Source organism: Aquarana catesbeiana, linkage group LG08 (genome assembly GCF_042186555.1).
Source record: "Aquarana catesbeiana isolate 2022-GZ linkage group LG08, ASM4218655v1, whole genome shotgun sequence".
In the NCBI taxonomy this organism is placed as follows: Eukaryota; Metazoa; Chordata; class Amphibia; order Anura; family Ranidae; genus Aquarana; species Aquarana catesbeiana.
The window spans coordinates 44730553-44754913 of record NC_133331.1 but is presented as its reverse complement, the minus strand read 5'-3'; the positions used below and the strand labels follow the sequence as shown (position 1 = coordinate 44754913).

Genomic DNA, 24361 nt, shown 5'->3' with positions numbered 1-24361 from the left:
GCAGTCTATAGTATGTACTTGCATTAGAGACACCATGGGGGAGATTTATTAAAACCGGAGCACTCAGAATCTGCTGCAGCTGTGCATTGTAACCAGCTTTTGACTTCAGCTTGTTCAATTAAGCTTTGACAATAAAACCTGGAAGTTGATTGGTTTCATTGCAAAGTTGCACCAGATTTTGAATACTCCATTTTTAGTAAATTTGTCCCAAGTAACCTATGCATAATCAAATTTGCCATTTTGTAGGCTCCTGCTGACCCTGGCAATGGCTTATTTATGGGATATGTTTGGCCAACCACCTTAATCAATCAGAAAATGATGTGATACTTACAGTGGTATAACCAGCCAAAGGATGGATTTCCATCTGAGCAGGGCATATCTGCCTAAATCTTATGCTACCCATGGGCATTAGACTCCTGATCCACCTGAACACAACCAGATCATAAGACACTGGTCTTATGCCTATGGTATCCAACTAGACACAGTCCCAAGATCTGCCAAGAGCTCTCTAATGCCCAAGGTAGAGGAAGCCTATTGTAGGACATGGTTCAACATAAGTAAACACTTGGCAAAAGGTCCTTTCCCATTCAGGTTCTATAAAAATGGATACAAACCAGAAGCAGCAACTGATTAGAGAAGCACCATTGTAATACAGTTGGTGAGTAGCTTTTTTAATTTATCAGTACTGACAACATTCTCCTTTCTTCTGGAACATAAATATATTTCAGGATGTAAAGATTGGGAATAAAGCCACATGGAGGGTGTCGAAGGCTGCTCAAAGTTTTATTAGATTGTTTCATAGGAATCGAAGATGCATTGGACAAGTGGTGGGGAGCCTACAGATAGCAATCCTCCAAAATTCACCTTGACCAGGAAGTGTTGGGTTTCCAATATTTTTAAATGTATCTTTACTATGTGGGATTTGTTTCTCAACAATTTTGGCCACCCTTAAGACTGCATGTGTTTATTTTAGACTTTAGTTCCCCTTTAACAAACAACTTTCCCCCCACCAAACAATTCACTACAATAAGTACTACAAATTCAACATATGTCCTAGAAAGGTCAAGTGAACAGACAATGCCGTGTACTCACCATTCCTGGTACAGACTCCTTTGTCATTCAGAAGCACAAGGAAAAGAGAAAAAGGGAAAAAAACAAAACAAAACAATTACAACCCAATAAAAACAGTAGCATTTCAGCAGAAAACAATTCAGCGTAGAGGAAAGAAAAAACAATCAGGCAAAGGATGTGCCATGCTATAACAGATTAATAGGGACTGCTCAAAGCATTTTAGTTAACATGAATGTAAACTGCATACATTCTTTAAATCAATATTCCCTGACATACACTTTAATAAAATTAACATTTAAATAATGCGAGGGTAACATGAATTTCTGAAAGGAGGAATATTAATTTGTGTTTTGACAAGGAAACCAACTAAAGTAAGCAGAATAAGCTCCAAGCCATCAGTGGTGGTAAAAGACCTCTAGTGGGATACGGAGGGGGGGAATCTTACTTCACAGTCTCCATACACTCCTGGAGGTGTTTCTGGAACTTTTCATCTTTATCGTAGGTTTCCAGCAATGCAAGGGTCTCTTCATGATTCTGGCAATACTCCTTATATACAGGCTCCAGCTCTGCCCTCTGCTCCAGGAATATCAAACCTAAAGAAAAGGGACATCATTTGTTAAAGGGGCATCATAGTGACTTAGTGGTTGACCCTATCACCTTGCACTACTGGTGTCCTGCTCCCATTCTCTGCATGGAGTTTTTATGTTCTTCCTATGTCTGTTCGGGAACCATGCTGCTCTGGTTTCTTCATCACAAATCAAAACTTACTGGTAAGTTAACCAATCAGGCTTAGGCTGGCCATACACAGATCAAATTGGCCTAGATTCGAACCCTCTAATGCACAGGCTGAATATACACAGCCTGCCGGATTCGCTTTTGATTATCACAAGCCAGCTGGTATACCTGCTAGTGATAATCATTGTCTTTTCCCGGCAGGGATGGCTTCCCCCGCCCTTCCTTGCCAGGAAAAGACAATGGCCCAGCAGGAGGGATTCCCCTGTCAACACAGTCTTTGTTAAAGGGGAAATCAAGCAAATTTCTTTCCTGCAACAGTGGTTTCAGGTAAAAAATTTGCCCAGTGTATGGCCAGCCTTAGGCCCATCACTAGCCCTAGAAACTGTGAAAGAAAGGCTTTGGTAGACCTTAGGTCCTCCCCCTTCTTCCACTGTCCCCAATCCATCTACCGACAGAACAGTGCCTTTGGAGTCACTCTGCACATGCTCAGTTTGGTGTGTATTGCTGGAGAGTTTTTTTTTTTAGTTTTTTTTGGGGGAGGGTGCATGTGATCAGCCCAGGACCAATCAGCACTGTCTAGACAGAGGGTCAGGGGGTCCTGCAGCCTAATAGGACAGTCAGGAGAATGGAAACTCCTCCTACAAGCTTTAACCAGTCACTGATAGAAGTCACAAGACTGCTATATACTGCTGATGAGAAAAGGTATTTAGCAGTTTACATTTACTAAAATAATTGCATTTCCATGTCCTGTGTACTGTGGGAGACCAGATATAGTGACTGCAGGGCCCTCGGCTTGGTAACACTTTAAGGCACACTGCCATAATACCAATTCAATATATGTGCTCACTGATAGTCCACCATACCATTGCTTTAAAATCAGAAGAACTTTGAATGTGTTTTACATTTTAGCAAACAGATTGCTGCTGCAGTCCAGACACTACTAAGGACTAGTGAACATACAAGAGGAGTACTCACCCACAGAGTCACAGTTCTCCAGAGCTCCTAATAAATTCTTGGTAACGTCAATCACTGAATAGATATTTCCAAATAATACCTCAAAATCCACATTTGTCATCTGTCAAACAAAAATGTTCCTTGTAAACAGGTCTATCGGTAATTATTATTACTATACAGGATTTATATAGCGCCAACAGTTTAAGCAGTGCTTTACCATATAAAAAGCAGACAATACAGTTATAAAACAATAAAATACAAGAGGATTAAAAAGGACCTGCTCAGAAGAGCTTACAATCTAATAAATATGGGTAATAGAACTAGAAAGCCAGTTATAGTATCATTTAAGCTATAACAAAGATTTTAACACAAAGCTCCAATAAAAAATAAAAACAAAAATAAAAGGATAGCCCATTAAAAAAGGTAGTTTTTGTTATAATACGCACCTTCATTCTAGAGCCCCCCCCACCACAATACTTCAATCCACCGCTAGCTGTGAACCTTCCAAGTTGGAAGACAGTCAGAATCATTCAACCCACTTCCTCTGAGCCCAGACTATCACAGATCCAACCCCAATTTGTGACTAGACAGTGAAAAGAGAAGTAGCACAGTAATGAGTTCATCTCTGTTACTCTGCTTTCTCCTCCTATCAGCATGCTTTTTGACAGTAGATGAACCGATTGTGCCCCTTTTTCTCCCACTTTGAACTCTGCTGTACAGGGACTGCAAGAGGCTGACATCAAGTCAAATTCAGATACTTACACTGCTTGTATTAAAAAAAAAATACATTTAATGCTGAAGTGTAATGTACGCATATAATTTCTTTTGACGCCATCCCCTGAACAAAATGCAAGTAAAACCTGTCAATCAAATAATTTAGCTTTGAAGAAATACCTTTTTTTTAAACCCAGTGACCAAATCACTGGGTCTTCCTGCTGGTTTTTGCTAAACAGCAAGATTAAGTTTGGTAGGAGAGGCCAGCAGGCTCCTGTAAGCATCACAGCACCCTGCATGGGGTTCCTGCTCCAAGAGCATACAAGGCCCTTCTGTCTAGCATGGATTTTAAAGGGAAACCACGCTCTGAAAAAACGGCGTGGGGCCCCCCAAAAATCCGTACCAAACCCTTATCTGAGCACACAGCCCGGCAGGTCAGGAAAAGGGAGGGGAGGAGCGAGTGCCCCCCCCTTCCTGGACCATACCAGGCCACATGCCCTCAACATGGGGACCCGAAAGCATACTGCCCCCATGGGGACAAGGGCCTCTTCCTGACAACCCTGGAGTGTGGTTGCCGGGGTCTGCGGACCGGGGGGGTTATCAGAATCTGAAAGCTCCCTTTAACAATGGGGCCCCAGATCCCAGTGCCCCACCCTATGCGAATGAGTCTGGGGTACATTGTACCCCTTACCCATTCACCTAAAAAAGTGTCAAAAATAAAACGCAGTACACAGGTTTTTTAAGTCATTTATTAGGACAGCTCCGGTGTCTCTTCCGATTTCTTCTCCCCTCTTCGGCTCGTCTCCCCTCTCCGGTTCTTCTCCGCTGATGTCTTCTAGCCCTCTCCAGTTCTTCTCCCTCTGTCCGCTGTCTTCTGCTGGGTCTCCTCTCCCTCTGTTCTTCCTCCGATTTTGACTCAACGCTCTCTCCCACACTAATGCTAGGTGTGCCACTACTTATATTGGCATGGGGTGGGAAAATCCGGTGACGTCACATGGAGGCCCCATCCCTTATGATGTCACCACATGGGGCATGATAGGTAGGTGACGTCACAATGGGGCGGTGACTCCGGGTGACACCTGGTGACCCCACCCCATGCCAATATAAGTAGTGGCACACCGCGCACCTAGCATTAGAGAAGGAGAGAGCGTTGAGTCAACATCGGAGGAAGAACAGAGGGAGAGGAGACCCGGCAGAGGCAGCGGACAGAAGGAGAAGAACCGGAGAGGGCTAGAAGACATCAGCGGAGAAGAACCGGAGAGGGAAGAAGACATCAGCGGAGAGGGGAGAAGAAATCGGAAGAGACGATGGGGCTGCCTTAATAAAATAGGTTTTATTTTTGACACTTTTTTTTTAGGTGAATGGGTAGGGGTACGATGTACCCCTACTCATTCACATAGGGTGGGGCGCCAGGATCTGGGGCCCCATTGTTAAAGGGAGCTGACCCCGCAACCACACGCCATGGTTGTCAGGAAGAGGCCCTTGTCACCATCAACATGGGGCAGGATGCTTTGGGGTCCCCATGTTGAGGGCATGTGGCCTGGTATGGTCCAGGAAGGGGGGGGGGGCACTTGCTCCTCTCCTTCCTTTTCCTGACCTGCCGGGCAGTGTGCTCAGATAAGGGTCTGGTATGGATTTTGGGGGGACCTACCCTCCCCCATGTTGAGGGCATGTGGCCTGGTATGGTCCAGGAAGGGGGGGCTGCTCGCTCCTCCCCTCCCTTTTCCTGACCTGCTGGGCTGCATGCTCAGATAAGGGTCTGGTATGGATTATGGGGGGGAACCCATGCGTTTTTTTATTTTTATTTTGTGTGGAGTTTCCCCTAAAGATTCATACCAGACACAAAGTGCCTGGCATTGTCGGGATCAAAGTCGGATCCCCGTTCATTGAAGTCGGATGGATGTCAGACTTCAAGCCGCAGGGTAAAGTCAGATCCACAGTTGTATGACTGTCGGGTCGTACCAGTGTGAACCCGGCCCAAATGCTCTGTGCAATGGTTTTGCCAATGGCTCCTGCATCTCAGCCAATCAGGAGCAAGAGCCTCGGCACTCATGCACATCGCTGGATCGGCATCAGGCTTAGATAAGTATTTGGGGGGCTGACAAGGCAGCTGGACACTGAAGGTTTTTTACCTTCATGCATAGAATGCATGAAGGTAAAAAACCTTCAGCCTTCACAACCACTTTAGTGGTGCTTTCATGAATACAGAGCTGCAATAATTTGTGCTGTTTATATCTGCCTGGAGTTCTACTTTAAGCATTAGTAAAATGAAAGACTGAAGTGCCAATGAATTCATGAACAATCAGAATTACACAAAATGGCAAACATGATCAATTATTAAAATTCTCAAACATCTATTGCAACTTATTACATTAAAAAACAGCCAGTTTGTGAATGTTCTCCCCACTATCAGGGGATAACAGTAGTCTACCGCCTTACCTGTGTTGCCTGCAGGGGAATCATGATGTGCTCCACACAGGTCTCCAGGTCTCGCAGATAGTCCCGCTCTGTCTGTAACAGCTCCTCGATGACCTTTGACCTCTTCTCCAGCATCCTTGTCTCAGAGTTCTCTGTGGCAGACGCGGCAGATGGCGTCTCCTCCAAGGTCTCGTCTTGTGAGGCCAACAGAGTCATATCTGTAAAGAAGATTTATTGTCTCGTTAGCATTATGAAATCAACAGACTGCAAACCAACAATATATTTCAAGTTGTGTAATCATACACGATTGTAGATCCTTTATGGCCCGCTATATTAGGATCACACCGATTACTCTCCTTGTAAACAGGTGATCCATACATTGAAACTACACTCAATAAACAATGTTATTTTACAGCAATTGACCTAAAAATCCCAAATCTAGGCTGAATTTGACAAGTTATATGCATACATTGAGGAAGCACAGTCTATAATCTCCTAACGAGTCACTGAAGAATTAGGGGATAATCTGTGTTAAGAGCACCTGCTCTTCATCCTGATCCCCTCGTCCCTCAATAGGGGATATTTATCACAATAACACATAGATAAACTAGCCAGATGCACTATAGATGCTCTAAGGAGATTCATAGACTGCACAGCTAAAACCAAGAAGATCTGAGCATCTCTGTGATAATCCATAAATGACATCTGTAGCACTGGTCAAAACAGATGACTGAATGAGATCTGTGCCAGATGATAGACTGAATTGACTGTAATCTAGGCCCTTTAATTCACTGGTATTTTTCTTCAAAGTCATGAAATTGTCTTTAAATGCTGACACGAAATTTACACACAATTTCTTTATCCCAAGTGCCACACTCCAGCTAATCTAACTTGTGTCAGGAGAGTCTAATCCAGCTATTCCCAACCAGGGTTCCTCCAAAAGGTGGCTAGGGGTTCCATTCCTAACCAGGGTTCCTTCAGAGGTGGCTAGGGGTTCCATTCCTAACCAGGGTACCTCCAGAGGTGGCTAGGGGTTCCATTCCTAACCAGGGTTCCTCCAAAGGTGGCTAGGGGTTCCATTCCTAACCAGGGTTCCTCTAGAGGTGGCTAGGGGTTCCATTCCTAACCAGGGTACCTCCAGAGGTGGCTAGGGGTTCCATTCCTAACCAGGGTTCCTCTAGAGGTGGCTAGGGGTTCCATTCCTAACCAGGGTTCCTCTAGAGGTGGCTAGGGGTTCCATTCCTAACCAGGGTTCCTCTAGAGGTGGCTAGGGGGTCCATTCCTAACCAGGTTTCCTTCAGAGGTGGCTAGGGGTTCCATTCCTAACAAGGGTTCCTCCAGAGGTGGCTAGGGGTTCCATTCCCAATCAGGGTTCCTCCAGAGGTGGCTAGGGTTTCTATTCCCGAAAAGCGTCCCTCCAGAGCCAGCTAGGGATTCCATCCCCAATGAAAGTTCCTCAAGAGGTGGCTAGGGGTTCCATTCCCAAACAGGGTTCCTCCATCTGGTGTATGCCTAGACAAGGGACAGTGGCACTTGGCAGAGTCAGTGGCATGAAACCATAGACTTTTTACCAATCTGTAAGGGTGGCATTCAGATCACCAATGCAAGGGGCAAATTTTCCACTAACCCCAATAAATTGGTTTTAGCAGGGGACACTGAAACCTGAAAATGATATCAAGGGTTCCTCTGGGGTAAAAAAGGTGAGAATGGCTGGTATAGGCCTGTGAGCCAATGGGCTCATAAGAGGACATACTCAAGAAGCTTCAGGAGTGTGAAAGGTTAGGGTGGTCTTTAGCATGAAAGTGAAGTAAAAAAAATGTCCAAAAGAGTACAGAGGCAAAAGACATGCAGTTTTACAGCACAACAGGGGTGGCTGGATCACAAGAATATAAGCACTGTTGGGGGAATGGGGGACTATTTCTCCCACTGACATCAACAATGAGGTACCATGCCTTTTGCTGACACCAACAATCAATAGTCCTCCCACTAACACTACCGATGGGACATAATTCCTCATGCTGACACCAATGATGGGGCACTTTTCCTCCCACTGATACTAAAAATGTGGACTATTCTTCCTAATATTACCAATGACAGGAGAATATTCATTATCATATATTCATTATCATATATATATATATATATATATATATATATATATATATATATATATATGTGTATGTATGTATGTGTGTATATATATATATATATATATATATATATATATATATATATATATATATATATATATATATATATATATATATATATATATATATATATATATATATATATATATATACATACACACCCATTTGTGAGGTTTCCTCTTAGTTCCTTCCTGTCATAGTGAAAATGGTGCCACCAGTACAGAAATTGGCATGGAACCCTGTCTAATAGTGGCCATACACGTATTGGTCTGATCAAATTATCCTGCACATAATCAGATGATTTAAGCAAATCTATGAACTATCATAAAGACACACACTGAGGTTGATTTACTAACGGCAAATGTACTGTGCACTGCAAGTGCAGTTGCTCTAGATCTAAGGGGAAGCTCTGCTGATTTCGATCATTTAATCGTGTGCAAGAAAAAAATGCTGTTTTTTATTTTCTTTGCATGTGATTGGGTATTCTTTGCAAAGTGAACCTTTACCTCATTTACTAAGATCTTGCAGTGCACAGTATAATCTCCTTTAGTAAATCAACCCCACCGTGCCAATTTTTAGCAAAACCGATCAATTTCATTGAATTTATTCTGATTGGTTTGGACAAAAAATCTGATTGTAGGAAAGTAGATATTAAGTATATTGAGCATCTAGCGATCCTTTTTATCTTCTGATTGTATTTTACTCCTAGACAGTAAACTGATTGGCAATACGTTTTCGTATAAAATCGTTCCATGTATGGCCAACACTGCAGAGGCACAATGGCAATATTCGGGAAGGCTAGAACCAACCTCAGCTCTTTATTGTTCTCTATTTCCCCACTGAACAGAGTTCTAGTAATAGCTCCGAAGTGAATCTTAAATATACAGTTCAACCTATCATTAGAAGAGTACAGGGGCTGCCACCAACTTCTGAAAATGCTAGATGCCTGGCTGCAATAATCTAACTACAATAGCTGGTCAAGTATTCAATATAAAGCGGACTGCACTGTCTCTTCTGCAATATAATGCCCCTACCTGCCTGCCATCTGCTTCGGCATTGTATACTGAGCTTCGAATGTGCATCTGTGTATAGAGAGCCATGCTAGTCTCCAAGTGCCAGAATGATTGTCTCCTGCTCATGTGGAGGAGTGACATCATACTGCGCCAGCCAATTAAGAAGATCGAAGACCAGCTCTGTGAAGATGCCAGTTCTGGCGAGGGATCGATGGACAGGTAAACATTCACCCTTTAGCCTTGCTTTTAGGAAGTTGGAAAACAGTCAGAAGTCCTGACTTCATCCAAAGCATGGAGACAATTCGATCTACAAGACTACCAGGCAACCAGCATTTTCAGAAGGAGAGGTCTGCCCTGGAGATCTAGTCCTAGGTATGAACATTGGTATGCTCTTGTATTTTTACAACCCTGTTTATGACAATGAAAGGACTGAACATGAATGATGGGCGGTATTGTGACAGCATAGCGCCAGAGGATACAACATGTGATCTCAGACATCGCACGGGCCGGGCGTGTACACTGATTAATGACATGGTGACAATGGTCACATAACAACGCCAACAAACAGAGATCTGTCCTTCCTGATCTGCAGAGTGCACAGTCCACACACTGATAACACCCAGACTCCTCTATAGTCATCTACCAATCATCATCCCACAACAGATCAACATACACTATATTGTCAAAAGTATTGAGACGCCTGCCTTTACACGCACATGAACTTTAATAGCATCCCAGTCTTAGTCCGTAGAGTTCGATACTGAGTTGGCCCACCCTTTGCAGCTATAACAGCTTCAACTCTTCTGGGAAGGCTGTCCACAAGGTTTAGGAGTGTGTCTATGGGAATGTTTGACCATTCTTCCAGAAGCGCATTTGTTAGGTCAGGCACTGATGTAGGACGAGAAGGCCTGGCTCACAGTCTCTGCTCTAATTCATCCCAAAGGTGATCTGTCGGGTTGAGGTCAGGACTCTTGTGCAGGACAATCAAGTTCCTCCACCCCAAACTCACTCATCCATGTCTTTATGGACCTTGCTTGGTGCACTGGTCCAAATCATTTGGTGGAGGGGAGATTATGGTGTTGGGTTGTTTTTCAGGGGTTGTTCTTGGCCCCTTAGTTCCAGTGAAGGGAACTCTTAAGGAGTCAGCATACTAAGACATTTTGGACAATTTCATGTTCCCAACTTTGTGGGACCAGTTTGGGGATGGCTCCTTCTTGTTCCAACATGACTGCACACCAGTGCACAAAGCAAGTCCACAGATGCCAATGAAATGCTTGCTCGCATTTTTGGATCCTGTCACATTGCTGGAACCTAAATCATCAGCTCTAGCAGTGAATAACATTTAAAGTATAACTAAAGGCAAAACATTTTTTGTTAGTTTGGATAGAGTGGAGAGGGATTAGAACACCTGTCAGGTTTTTATTGCATTCTGTGTTTCTCTTAGGAAGATTCACCCTCTCTATTTGTCCTGTTTCCATCATCATTGAAAGTAATAGAGGAGAAATTTTCCAATGTGACCTAGGGGTCCCCAAGAGATTGCCAAATTTGCAGGGATTTCCTCTCACTTCCTGTTTGGCTATGGGACAGGAAGTGAAGGTAAATCTCCCCAATGGGGCAAAGATGGAAAAAATAAATCTTACAGCGGTTATAACTCTCCCTTACTCTATTCCAAAACGAAAAAGAAAAAAAAAAAAAAGTTTCGCCTATAGTTCTACTTTAAGCCCCGTTCACATCTGTTCACTCCAGTGCGGTGCTTTAGGGCTCATTCACAAGCAATACAATAAAATAAAATGGCCCAGTGCCTGGGAGTTACAATCGTTGTGTACAGCTGCCCGAACAAACCGGGTTGTGGTAGCTGCACATCCGAGCGTTTACATGTATACAGGGATGGATGTTCACCCCTGGACAGACAGTGCATCCAGGGTCATTCATCCATCCCTGTATGTAAATGCTCAAATGTATAGTTACCAGAGTACATACTTAGTAGGCCGAAAAACTGATTCAGCTTGAATGCCCCAATCTGTTATCCCAGTTGACTGGCCACAATGTTTGCAGGTTCTGGTTGCCAGACACATTGAGGACTACATCAAAATAGCTCCTATCTGCACGCTACCTTGGCATATAGTGAGCTCCTCTTAGTATTAAATTACTTCAGCTTGGTCTCCTACCCATGGGAGAACCCCTACTCCCAGAGAGGTACCCCTACCCATGGGAGAACCCCTACTCCTAGAGGAGGTACCCCTACCCATGGGAGAACCCCTACTCCCAGAGAGTTACCCCTACCCATGGGAGAACCCCTACTCCCAGAGAGGTACCCCTACCCATGGGAGAGCCCCTACCCATGGGAGAACCCCTACTCCCAGAGAGGTACCCCTACCCATGGCAGAACCCCTACTCCCAGAGAGGTACCCCTACCCATGGGAGAACCCCTACTCCCAGAGAGGTACCCCTACCCATGGGAGAACCCCTACTCCCAGAGAGGTACCCCTACCCATGGGAGAACCCCTACTCCCAGAGAGGTACCCCTAGCCATGGGAGAACCCCTACCCCCAGAGAGGTACCCCTACCCATGGGAGAACCCCTACCCCCAGAGAGGTACCCCTACCACCAGAGAGGTACCCCTAACCATGGGAGAACCCCTACTCCCAGAGAGGTACCCCTATCCATGGGAGAACCCCTACCACCAGAGAGGTACCCCTACCCATGGCAGAACCCCTACTCCCAGAGAGGTACCCCTACCCATGGGAGAACCCCTACCCCCAGAGAGGTACCCCTACCCATGGGAGAACCCCTACCCCCAGAGAGGTACCCCTACCCATGGCAGAACCCCTACTCCCAGAGAGGTACCCCTACCCATGGGAGAACCTCTACTCCCAGAGAGGGAGTTCTACCATGGATAGGAGACCAAGCTGAAGCCATTTTTACTAAGAGGAGCTCACTATATGCCAAGGCAAGGTGCAGATGGGCGCTATTTTGTTGTTACCAGACTACAGCTGCAGCACATTGGTTTGTACAAGTGGCTGTGCACAATACATACGAATCCCAGGCACAGACATACGCTTTTTTTTTTTTTAAAGGTTATGTGTAAGTAGTAGTGCAACTATAAAAACGAAGAAACAAAAAAGCTGCTCCCCAGTTGTGTAGGAGGAAGTACCTCAACTATATATGGTAAATGTGAGGGGGTGTTATAATAAACACTATTCATATACTGTGGAACAAAAATAAAAGTAAAGTGCAAAGTGCTGTAAACTAATCGATACAAATAGTAACAATAATAAAAGTCCTTTTGAGTAAAGTTCCTAAAGAATCTTCTAAAAAACTAAATCAATGGATTCCTTCACTCTTCAAACCTTCTTGTTGTAAACCATCACCAACAAATTACTTGTTCACCTGATTCAGTACTCAACTGGATGTACACTCACCAAATAGCCATGACACCTTCAACTAAGAAGAAAGTCAAAAAACACCTGGGTTGATATGTTTCCTTTAAGGTCTTCTACTATGCATTGCGGTAGCACACATTACTGTAACACATAGGTGTTGTGTGGAGCTGGCCGTAGTAAGGCTCCTGATCAACACCCCAATACTTTTTAAGAACACATGAAAACGCTCTTGATCAAGTGTGAATCTAGGTTTAGACTTCAATTAGAATGCATGAAAAACACATTAAAAGAATGCATGAAAATGCAGATGTGAAGCTAGCCACTCTGACACAAACATAAAAAAACCTAAAAGGCTGCATTGGAATTAAAGTGTTCTATTAGAGAGAGTTTGAACCATGGCGTTGGCAGTCATATTCCTTGCAGCACACTGATATCAATGTGGTTCTAACGTGGAAACCATCAACAAGTGGTTCAAATGTTAGTCCTCATTTAAGCCATCCCTAGAAATGTGGAAGTTTCTGCTTACATGAGCAGTCTACGTCTGTCAACATTTCTACAGATCAAAAGTCATTAAATGTAAACAGAGTGCCCGAGGGGATCCCCAGGAAACATTTTAAACTACAGTCCAAAAACGAAAGTTGAAGTGAAGAAGTGGTTTTGGAGAAACCATGAAACGTCCTCAACATTCCAGAGCAAGTCCAGTTAAACGTGACCAGCTACTAGATATACCATAACCTGGTAAAACGAGAACCTTCACAAAGTTGACTTACAATTCACCGCCTTTCTATAGGAAAATCAAAGATGGAAACGTTGACATAAAGCAGCTAAGGACTGCGGTCCCCACCTGCACTGTGTAGATGAACCTGGAAGAATGTGTGAAGGGTGAACAGGTGAGTCTAGGCATAGAAACAGGCAGAGCTCCATGAAGGAGGAGGAGGGGTGATGCCTCCCGGCCATTGTCTCCACTCTGTAATCCTCAACTTGCGCAAAGCTCTAAGTACGGCCACCCCTCCCCCACACTCCTCCATACCAAGAGACCCCCAGAACAGACTTATCTGCACTATGTACAAGGAGAAATCCATAGCTAAACCTGCTCCACACCTGTACCCATAACATTACTGTCTAAAAACATTTTATCTTGGCACGGGATAATGATGATGGAGCAAAGGCTGTCTTCCTCACCTCTACCCTGACGTTCCCAGGCGTTCTGCATCCCTTGCAATCCCCTCATCACACGGCATTAACATGTCAATGGCTGCAGAACAATACAGAGAGGGGGTAGAGGAAAAGGGACAAGGATTTACTACATTGGTGTTTGTATGGGAAGAAGGAGGCCTCAGCATTCCATACCAGCCATGATACACTGCAGAGACTAAGGCTGGCCATACATGGAATCAAAATTTGGCCAGTTCAGCAGAAACCAGCTGAATTTCAATGCATCCATTGGAAGGCTGGTTGTAACTAATTGATCTATCAATTGACTTCAGTACAACCAGACCGTCAGGTTTTTCTCGTGCGACCACTGCCCACAGCTATAGCTAGGAAACCTCCCGCTTTCAGAATACATTAGTGCACCTCCGGATTTCAGAATCAAGCACTTTTTTTCCCTTCAACCCCTAGTTGAAGCTAAATCAAACGAATGGGCTGCCTTAACGCAACATACATTACCATGCATGTGTTTATGCTCCACAATAGTGTGGATGAAGCCCAACTGAACCTTACATTTAAATCAGTTAAATACCATCCAGGTGCATCAAAACAAAAGGTGTTACAGCTGGTTTCCGTTCTAAAGGAGCCCTTATCTGCATACTTGTTCATTGACTCAGTATTAAAGACAGATAATCAGAATGACAGCCAAGCAACTAGCATTTGCCAATTGAGAGTTTACCATTTACCATAAGAAAACAAGTTCATCTGGAAAGGAAAGGTTTTATGCCTAAAAAGGGGTTTGTGCAGTGCCACACATGAATATTAGGCATGTGCAATTCGTTTCGTTCTGAATTCGTTTTTTAACGAATTTCGACAAACTCGTTAATTCGGGAATATCCGAATTAACGAAAACCCGTTTAACTAATTTTTTCCAAATATTCGTAAATTCGATAAAATTGGACATTCGTAAATCCGGGCATTCGTACATTCGCAATTTACGAATGTACATTCGTACATTAGTGAATTCGTAAATTTGTAAATTCGAAAATTCGGAAATCTGAAATAATAGTTAACTAATAATATCTTAACTATTAGTAATTACTAGTAACTTTTAAATTATAGGTATTGTAATTTCCTTTCAAATTTGGCTGTTGTGAAAGTAACACATACAAATTTATCCGAAGTTATGAATGATCCGAAAAAATGGAATGGAACGTAATGAATTAATAATAAAAAATAACAATAATAATAATAACGTTTTATTATTATTATTTCTTATTAATTTGTTCCGTTCCATTAGTTTAGAAACAGCATTCGTTTTGGATAATTGGTAACTTCGGATAAATTCGTATTTGTTACGTTCACTGACAGTCAAATTTGAAAGGAAATTACAATACCTATAATTTAATAGTTACTAGTTCAGATTTTTGAATTTTCGGGTTTTTGGATTTTCAAACTTCGAATTTACAAATTTCCGAATTTTCTAATTTTCAAATGTACGATTTTACGAATTTACGAATGTACGAATTTACAAATGTACAAATGTAAAAATGTACGAATGAACGAATGTTCGAATTTACGAATGTATGAATGAACGCATTTACGAATTTACGAATTTACAAATGTACAAATGTAAAAATGTACGAATGAACAAATGTACGAATGAACGAATGTTCGAATTTATGAATGTATGAATGAACGCATTTACGAATTTACGAATGAATGAATTTACGAATCGCGATCATAACGAATGACCCGAAAAACGAAAAAAATAATAAACTAATGAAACGAAAACGAAAATGAACACATTTTTTGGCTGTGCACATGTCTACACAGACACAGGTAATATACACTGCAGTAAGGGGAGATACAGAGCCAGAAACGGTATCCTTACCTGGAAAACATACAGCTATCATAGCAATTCTATAGTCAAACAAAAGCACACTAGACAAAGCAATACAAGCACACATATCCAAGCCGCCATCTTTCAGTGATCAGATCTGAAAATGATTGAGGAGAATAGCAATTATTTTACTTAAAGGATTAGCAAAACAATACACTTCCACACAATATATGTCTATCATGGATCAACAGACACCCTATAGCAGGGGAAGGCAACCTAGGGCCCTCCAGCTGTTGTGGAACTACATTTCCCATGAGGCATTGCAAGGCTGGAAGTTATAATTACTCCCAGGGGCATGATGGGACTTGTAGTTCTGCAACAGCTGGAAGGCCCCAGGTTGCCTACGCCTGCCCTATAGGCTGGTTTCTGTCTACCATTTTATGGAAGTCTGTCATTCTCCTGAGCACTGTGCTGTAACCGATTCCTGAAAAAAGGCCAAACTCTCCCTTCATTCAGTATATATTTCTGGAATGTAGAAGAGATGTCCTCATTTGCAACTTGTCCTCGTTTCCTCCCAGATTTGGAGCATAGAGAAGCCACTTTCCATACACCCGCTGATCAGTAAATGGCGCACTTAAAGAACACATATATTGATGTCCTGCCCTAATAAACTGTGTGAAAAGTTTCTATGTTACTACGTTAACTGTCCTTCATTTTCTAAAGGAAGCCACCCAGTCTGAACTATTTTGGTTGGATTAGACAAAAGCTGCCATTGAAGTGGGGGGTGGGGGTTGAGGGGTCTGTGGTCTCAAGAGAAATAACTAGGGATAAAGCACCCTCAATTCCACCACCTTTGCATTGGAACCCATTGAAATGTTCTCTACCATTTATTATGTAGACATATATCGCTATCAAACATCTCTATTATATTCTATTAGATAAAGGATGGTAGTTGTGCCTGCAGTCTGCAGCACAGTCGCTCAAAAAATAACTAGAAATACTGTCTGGGGTGATGGAAGGCCAAGCAGTAGAAAAGGAGTTGTGCTGTATGTGAGAACGGGTTATTTTTTTTCGAACAAAAGTGAGCTAGTCCATTAAAGGATATCAAACTTTTTATATTATTATTTTGGATAGAGTACGGAAGAGTTAAAACCCCATCAGTTTTTTTTTTTTTTTTTTTTTTATGGTCATATGTTCTATTTGGGACTATATGTGCTCCTTGCACTCAAGACAACAGTGTCAGCTGACCCTCGGAGATCCTCTGAACCATAACAAGACCACAAGAACATGCCTGAATTCCCACTACGGAAAACACAGAAATCACTGCGGTCACTGAGGTTAACGAGGGCTTCATACCGCTTCAGGAAACTTGACAATGAAATGCAAACCAGAATCGGTGTAACCTTATCCTCAAGTATGCTGTTAGCATGCAAAGTGCTCAACATAAAACCACCTGATTTTCATACATACAGGCGATGGTGTACAGGACGGAGATTACACATGAAAACAATCACAGACATTCTCCGGGCCATTGGTAAGAACTGTAGAAAGAAAATGACCACCCAAGTAAACCAGTGATGTTGCCAACATCCCTAGTAGTGCCGATTCACACAGGGGCAACACAACTTCAGCGCGACTTTGCAAGGTGACTTCAGCACGACTTTAAGCAACTTACAACGCGACTTCAAGTCGCCTCCAGGACAGGCGACTTTGGCTGTGGCCAAATCGCAGAATAATCAGCTCTCTGGGAGGGAGGGTTTTGCTTCAATATAGATGGAGATCCGACTTGGAGGCGACTTCCATTGAATTCTATGGGTACAGGTCGCCTTGAAGTAGTACAGGAACCTTTTCTGAAGTCGGAGCGACTTCAGTAGTGTACATTAAGACGGCTCTCATTGACTATAATGCAATTCCCAATATCAAGCGACTTGGGGCGACTTGAGGGCTGACAAGTTGGATCCCAAGTCGTTGTAGTGTGAACTGACCCGTATAGATACAAAACAAAACAGTAAGTGCCGGTTCACACTACAGCAACTTGGGATCCGACTTGTCAGACCTCAAGTTACCCCAAGTTGCGGGACATAAGAAATTCCATTGAAGTGAATGAGAGCTGTCTTAATGTACACTACTGAAGTTGCTCCGACTTCAGAAAAGGTTCCTGTACTACTTCAAGGCGACTTCTAGGCAACTTGTACCCGTAGATTTCAATGGAAGTTGCCTCCAAGTCGGATCTCAATCTATTTTGAAGCGACTTTACAGGAAAAGAAATTAGTTTACCCAGGCAAACCCCTCCCTCCCAGAGAACTGATTATTCTGTGATTGGCCACAGCCAAAGTCGCATGTCCTGGAGGCAACTTTAAGTCGCGTTGTAAGTTGCTTAAAGACGCACTGAAGTCACCTCCAAATCGCCTTGCAAAGTCGCGCTGTAAGTTGGGTTGCCCCTGTGTGATCCGAGCCTTACTAGTGGTACTTTAAAGGCAGACACTGAGAACACAAAAGGAACAAAAATATCAAATTTCATTAAACAAATAGGCTAAAAAACGACGTAAACATCAGAGATAAAACGGATAAGAACTGAGACGACTGTAGTCGAAACTGAAGAGTGGTCCTAAGGGCCCAACATGTTTCGAGACAGACAACGTCTCTTCATCAGGGGCACTGATACATAGGATTCAATTTTTTTTGTACCTTTGTGTTCTCAGTGTCTGTCTTTAAAGTCCCAATAGTCCCAGGAGGTACTGTTTATTTTTTATTGGTAAGAACTGGAGAAAAGAAAACAAACACGAAAGCAAGTCGCTGCCCATAACACCACTAGAATTTTGTTTGACCATTTGTGTAGAAAATCAGAGCATTCGATAGTACCATTATGATGCCGACAAATTTCAAATGAAAATTTCAAGTTTCTCTAGACAATGGCTTAAAATGAACCATTTTGGGCAAAGTGCAGGTTCTCCTGATAGGCCACCTACCCACTTATACTTCTACTATACCTTCTTCATGCTCTAAGCCCGAGTCTAAACCCTGTTTAAGTTCCATGTTGGAGCCTACACAGGGTGAATGACCATCTCCCCCTCCCCCATGAGACGTGATCAATGTGAACCTAGCCCAAACAAAAGATTATTGATGTAAAATGGAATAAACTCATTGCTGCGTATCTGCTAAAGTCTCGCTAGGTCAATATGACCTTTGGTCCAGTCACATGCAGTTGATGGAAGTGTAGTAACAGGCACTCTCGTAGTTCATACTGCAATCAATGGATATCAGAGATCCCAGACTTACTATAAGTCACCGGATATCCGACTAGCTGAAATAGCCTTTATATCAAGATGTGGTTCAAAGCAAATCTTGTGACGCGCCACCAAAAGAAGTACACATGGACCTCCAGACTGTGTGAAATTTTTACACAAATCCTAGTTCTAAGGTTTCAGTGAGGATTTCTACATTTATTGGCCCCCCCCCCCCCGGTCATGACAACTAACCTTACTAATGTAGGAAAGGTTTACAATTGCTCATGAAGTTTTGTCCATTCAGTTGGTTCTAACTGAAGAGACAAAGAAGGCAAGCGTCTTGAGAAACAGTGGCTGCTGCTTCATTAGCTCAAGGATAGCTGTGTGTGCTGTTATTTCGTTGCATTTTCTCCCTATCATAGCATAGTTACATAGTTACATAGTTACATAGTAGGTGAGGTTGAAAAAAGACACAAGTCCATCAAGTCCAACCTATGTGTGTGATTATGTGTCAGTATTACATTATATATCCCTGTATGTTGCGGTCATTCAGGTGATTATCTAATAGTTTCTTGAAGCTATCAATGCTCCCCGCTGAGACCACCGCCTGTGGAAGGGAATTCCACATCCTTGCCGCTCTTACAGTAAAGAACCCTCTACGTAGTTTAAGGTTAAACCTCTTTTCTTCTAATTGTAATGAGTGGCCACAAGTCTTATTAAACTCTCTTCTGGGAAAAAGTTTTATCCCTATTGTGGGGTCACCAGTACAGTATTTGTAAATTGAAATCATATCCCCTCTCAAGCGTCTCTTCTCCAGAGAGAATAAGTTCAGTGCTCACAACCTTTCCTCATAACTAAGATCCTCCAGACCCTTTATTAGCTTTGTTGCCCTTCTTTGTACTCGCTCCATTTCCAGTACATCCCTCCTGAGGACTGGTGCCCAGAACTGGACAGCATACTCCAGGTGCGGCCGGACCAGAGTCTTGTAGAGCGGGAGAATTATCGTTTTATCTCTGGAGTTGATCCCCCTTTTAATGCATGGCAATATTCTGTTTGCTTTATTAGCAGCAGCTTGGCATTGCATGCCATTGCTGAGCCTATCATCTACTAGGACCCCCAGGTCCTTTTCCATCCTAGATTCTCCCAGAGGTTCTTCCCCCAGTCTATAGATTGCATTCATATTTTTGCCACCCAAATGCATTATCTTACATTTTTCTACATTGAACCTCATTTGCCATGTAGTCACGCACCCCATTAATTTGTTCAGGTCTTTTTGCAAGATTTCCACATCCTGCGGAGAAGTTATTGCCCTGCTTAGCTTAGTATCGTCTGCAAATACAGAGATTGAACTGTTTATCCCATCCTCCAGGTCGTTTATGAACAAATTAAATAGGATTGGTCCCAGCACAGAACCCTGGGGAACCCCACTACCCACCCCTGACCATTCTGAGTACTCCCCATTTATCACCACCCTCTGAACACGCCCCTGTAGCCAGTTTTCAATCCATGTACTCACCCTATGGTCCATGCCAACGCACCTTATTTTGTACAGTAAACGTCTATGGGGAACTGTGTCAAATGCTTTTGCAAAATGCAGATACACCACGTCTACGGGCCTTCCTTTATCTAGATGGCAACTCACCTCCTCATAGAAGGTTAATAGATTGGTTTGGCAAGAACGATTCTTCATGAATCCATGCCGATTACTGCTAATGATATCATTCTTATTACTAAAATCTTGTATATAATCCCTTATCATCCCCTCCAAGAGTTTACATACTATTGATGTTAGGCTAACTGGTCTGTAATTCCCAGGGATGTTTTTTGGGCCCTTTTTAAATATTGGTGCTACATTGGCTTTTCTCCAATCAGCTGGTACCATTCCAGTCAATAGACTGTCTGTAAAAATTAGGAACAACAGTCTGGCAATCACCTGACTGAGTTCCCTAAGTACCCTCGGATGCAAGCCATCTGGTCCCGGTGATTTATTAATGTTAAGTTTAAGCAGAAGTTTATAGCAGAAGTACCAAACAATAATAGAAATTTGTTAAAGGAGTTGTAAAGTCAGAAGGTTTTTTTTATCTTAATGCATTCTACGCATTAAGATAAAAAGCCTTCTGCAGACTTCTCAAGTGTCCCGCGAGAATCTCCTGCAATTGGCTGCAGGCTCCCGGACACCCGCGAGCGCAGGCCACAGACAGACAGAGCAGCCCGAGCGGCCGAATGGCTGTTATTAAACTGCCCTCTCATCTTCAGCAACAGAAAGAGAAGAAAACCAAGAAGGCACCATGTGGGTTCTTTTACTCCCTCTTACATGTCCCTTTGCTGGCTGATTGAAAGCTGCATTTTTCATCACATCTTTGCGGGTGAGACCCCCTCATCGAGTTCCGGACCATTCATCTCCCTTCCGATTGCCACAGAGGAACCAGGGGAACCTGCTACACATATCGAGCCTCCATTGGGATCGCTGATCCATAAGCCTGTATGATACCTAGCCATACGGCAAACGTGTCCATCTATTCCGGTAAGGGTATTTACTTCTTCTGCACTTTCTTGTGGATATCGATTATTGGAACATCATCCCTGTGACTCACATGACACCTATGGAGTTTGAGACACCATCCCTGTGATTTACATAAGATTAACTTCTTGCCCACCCATTTATTTGTTATCCCACTGTGTTGGACACTTATATGACCATCAACACCTACTGAGTTGGACACTCACATGGTTATGGACTAAATAGTTTTTTCTTTTTAAAAAAAGATTGCTCTTTATACATTTTTCACCACTTCCATTTGTTTGGTAGTCACATATATGTGCACTGTTTATTTGTATTTAGCGCTGCATTTTTACTACTCATCAGTTGAGTTTAGAAGCATATTTTGGAACGCAAAAAAATGCGTTCAGAACGGATATTCAGAGGCATTTGAAACGCCAAATGCTTGTAACAGCCTCTAAAGACGGTAACTCGCATTTAGCAGCATTTTGTTTACAGACATTTTTCATTTGAACAAAAATAAAGAATTTTTTTTTAAACTCTTCTGAGCGCAAACTCGGCTAAACGTGGCATGTAAAAGCGGCTAAAAACTGACGTTTTTAGATGTCGGTTTCTAGCTGTCAAGTTAAAGCTTTCAGGAGAGGTTAAACAACGTTCCGTCTACATGAAGCCTCAAGGTAAAAAACGTTCTTCCTTTGGAACCACTTTAACCATCAGTGCCTCTATTTATGCCAGGGTGCTAGGTGTAATCCTGGACTCTGACCTCTCCCCTACATTCAATCATTGTCCAAATTGTGCCAGTCACACCTACATAACATTTTCAAAATACGCTCCCTCTTAACCAAAGACACCAGCAAGCTACTAAATCACTGGTTATGTCTTATCGACTACTGCAACTTGCTCCTCATTGGCCTACGTCTACAAAGACTATTCCCTCTTCAGTCTATCATGAATGGTGCTGCGAGACTCATCCACCTTACCAATCACTCAGTGTCCACCACCCCTCCCCGCCAAGACCTCCACTGGCTTTCGCTCAAATAAAATTCAGAATAACAATGTAAATAGGAAACCACAACTCTTCCCCGAGCTATATCACCAACTTCATCTCCAAATATCACCCAAACTGCCCTCTTCACTCCTCCTCTTTAGCTCCCTCATCATCTCCTCCAGGACTTTTTCATAACCACTCCCATCCTCTAGAACTCCCTAGCCCAATCTGTCTGGGGATCTCCTACTCTGACTGCCTTTAGATGATCCCTGAAACCAATCCCACCTCTACCCAACAACTGGAACTTTAATAATCAAATACCTCATCCCTCCTTTTGCTTCACTCGCTCTTCCCTTTTAGAATGTAAGCACTCATGAGTGGGGCCCTCCTAACCCTCTTGTATTTAATTGTACGGTCTCTCTTTATTTTGTAAAGTGCTATGCAATGTGATATTATTTTTACTATATAGAAGTTATATCCTAACACAGGCTGAAGTCCATGCGCGCACATTTTTTAAGCATTTCTTAAGATCTGTTCTAACATAAAACACTGCAATACTGTCACATAAAATAATTCAGTAAAATAAGGATTAGTGAAGGGCATGAATACTTTTGCAAGTCACAGTCTATCCTCCCTTGTATATACATGGGATACCTGAAATCCATCACACCACCATCCTTTCCAGCAGATTCGCAGCTCTCCTGTAGATCAAAGGCAGAAAGGAAAAGCAGCGTATCTTTTTATAAAGTCCAACCATAAGATTCTGATAGTGTTACTGGAGATCTTAGAGGCTTCATTGTTCTGGACAATGAAGAGAGGAGGGGAGGCTGGGCAATGACAATGGAGAGCTTATATCAGAACCTCATGGGAATTAATTACGCCAGGCTACACGATATGAATTCTGCAGATTAGAAAGCCAGTAGTAGAGGGCACACAATATAATACAGTACATAAAACCACCTACAGTTTTAGGCTGATTCATGCGAAAACGGATACAGAATACAAGAAGTGAAGGTCTCCCTCCTACGAGTGCTTCTCCAATTCAGTTATATTCTCTCATATTCCCACATATTACTAGATTGCCCCGCATTCCAACAACTGACGTGGAAATGTCATCTGTGAATGGATCATCAGCTTTTAGTGCAAACAGCAGCGTTTTAAATAGGCGCAAAAACCTTCAGAGGTATGAGACACCACTACTTGTAATAAAGTGAATGTGTTTTTGTTCCAACAGTAATGGGGTGAGAGGTCCCCTTAAGATCTAGTCCTGCTTTTGGGTTCCAGGCAACAAACCTGTCACTAGACTTCCAAGTGGTTGGCTATATAAGTAGAGGTTGGTGGGGCAAGTGTGGTGGAGAGATCCCTGCAAAGTACGTGGTAGGGAACCCCGTTATTGTGGGCAAAAAATCATGCTGCGTCATTTACTCCAAGCACCCCTTTGGTGGATTGCCAGGAATGGGAAAAAGAGAAAATCTTTGGAGCAGCCTTTCTCAACCTTTTCAACACAGAGAAAGCCTTGAAATAACTTTCCGGTCTCAGGGAAACCCTGTTAAAAAATGACTATATCTACACCTCACGATACATTAGTGTAAAGGTCAATGGGAAGAATCTTCCTTACACTTGTGGTTATTGGGAAGAATTAACCTCTGGCAGATAGCTAAAAAGATCAATGGTGTCACTGGAAACTTATCAGAGAGGCAGAAATTGCTCATTGCTCAAGGAACCCCTAGCAACCTCTGGAGGAACCCTAGAGTTCCTTGGAACTCTTGTTGAGAAAACCTACTTTAGAGCAATGCATTAGAAGGGATTATTTCACTACTTTGTTGAAGAAGGTAACAAATGTTTATGGTTTCACAAAATGTTCATTGCCACTTTTGTTGGTGTAAAGACTAAGTTTATTTAACTGAACCAGACTGGACATTCTTCTGTTGAGTGATGGGAATGTGAAGAAGGGGGATGCTTAGCGTCTAGTGGGCTCTGTTCTTGCAGCAAGGGTTGGTATGCCTTGTGTTGGCTCTATTCTAGGAAAAGGTAAAATAACATTACACTCATGGGTTTTGACTGGGTTAAATGGGACAATAGATCCCTTAAAGTGTTACTAAACCCACAACAGTAAAATCCGTCTGTATATGCAGTAAAGCATGCTTGTTATATTTACTGTGAAACCTAAGGGTATGCACATATCCTCCCCCTCCCTGCACTGTCCCCCTGGACAA

The 24361-nt window shown here is 42.8% G+C and overlaps 1 protein-coding gene across 3 annotated transcripts in view; it reads right to left on the bottom strand.

Moving 5' to 3' along the window:
- DNMBP (dynamin binding protein) overlaps positions 1-24361 on the bottom strand; it is a 170110-nt gene that overhangs the window by 29300 nt on the left and 116449 nt on the right. For all 3 annotated transcript variants that reach the window (XM_073595765.1, XM_073595764.1, XM_073595766.1), the window contains 4 exons: positions 5914-6110; positions 2782-2881; positions 1517-1664; positions 1093-1110 (listed from right to left, as the gene is read on the bottom strand). In XM_073595765.1, coding sequence (XP_073451866.1) covers positions 1093-1110; positions 1517-1664; positions 2782-2881; positions 5914-6110 — 463 coding nt within the window. The remainder of the gene's footprint in view (positions 1-1092; positions 1111-1516; positions 1665-2781; positions 2882-5913; positions 6111-24361) is intronic.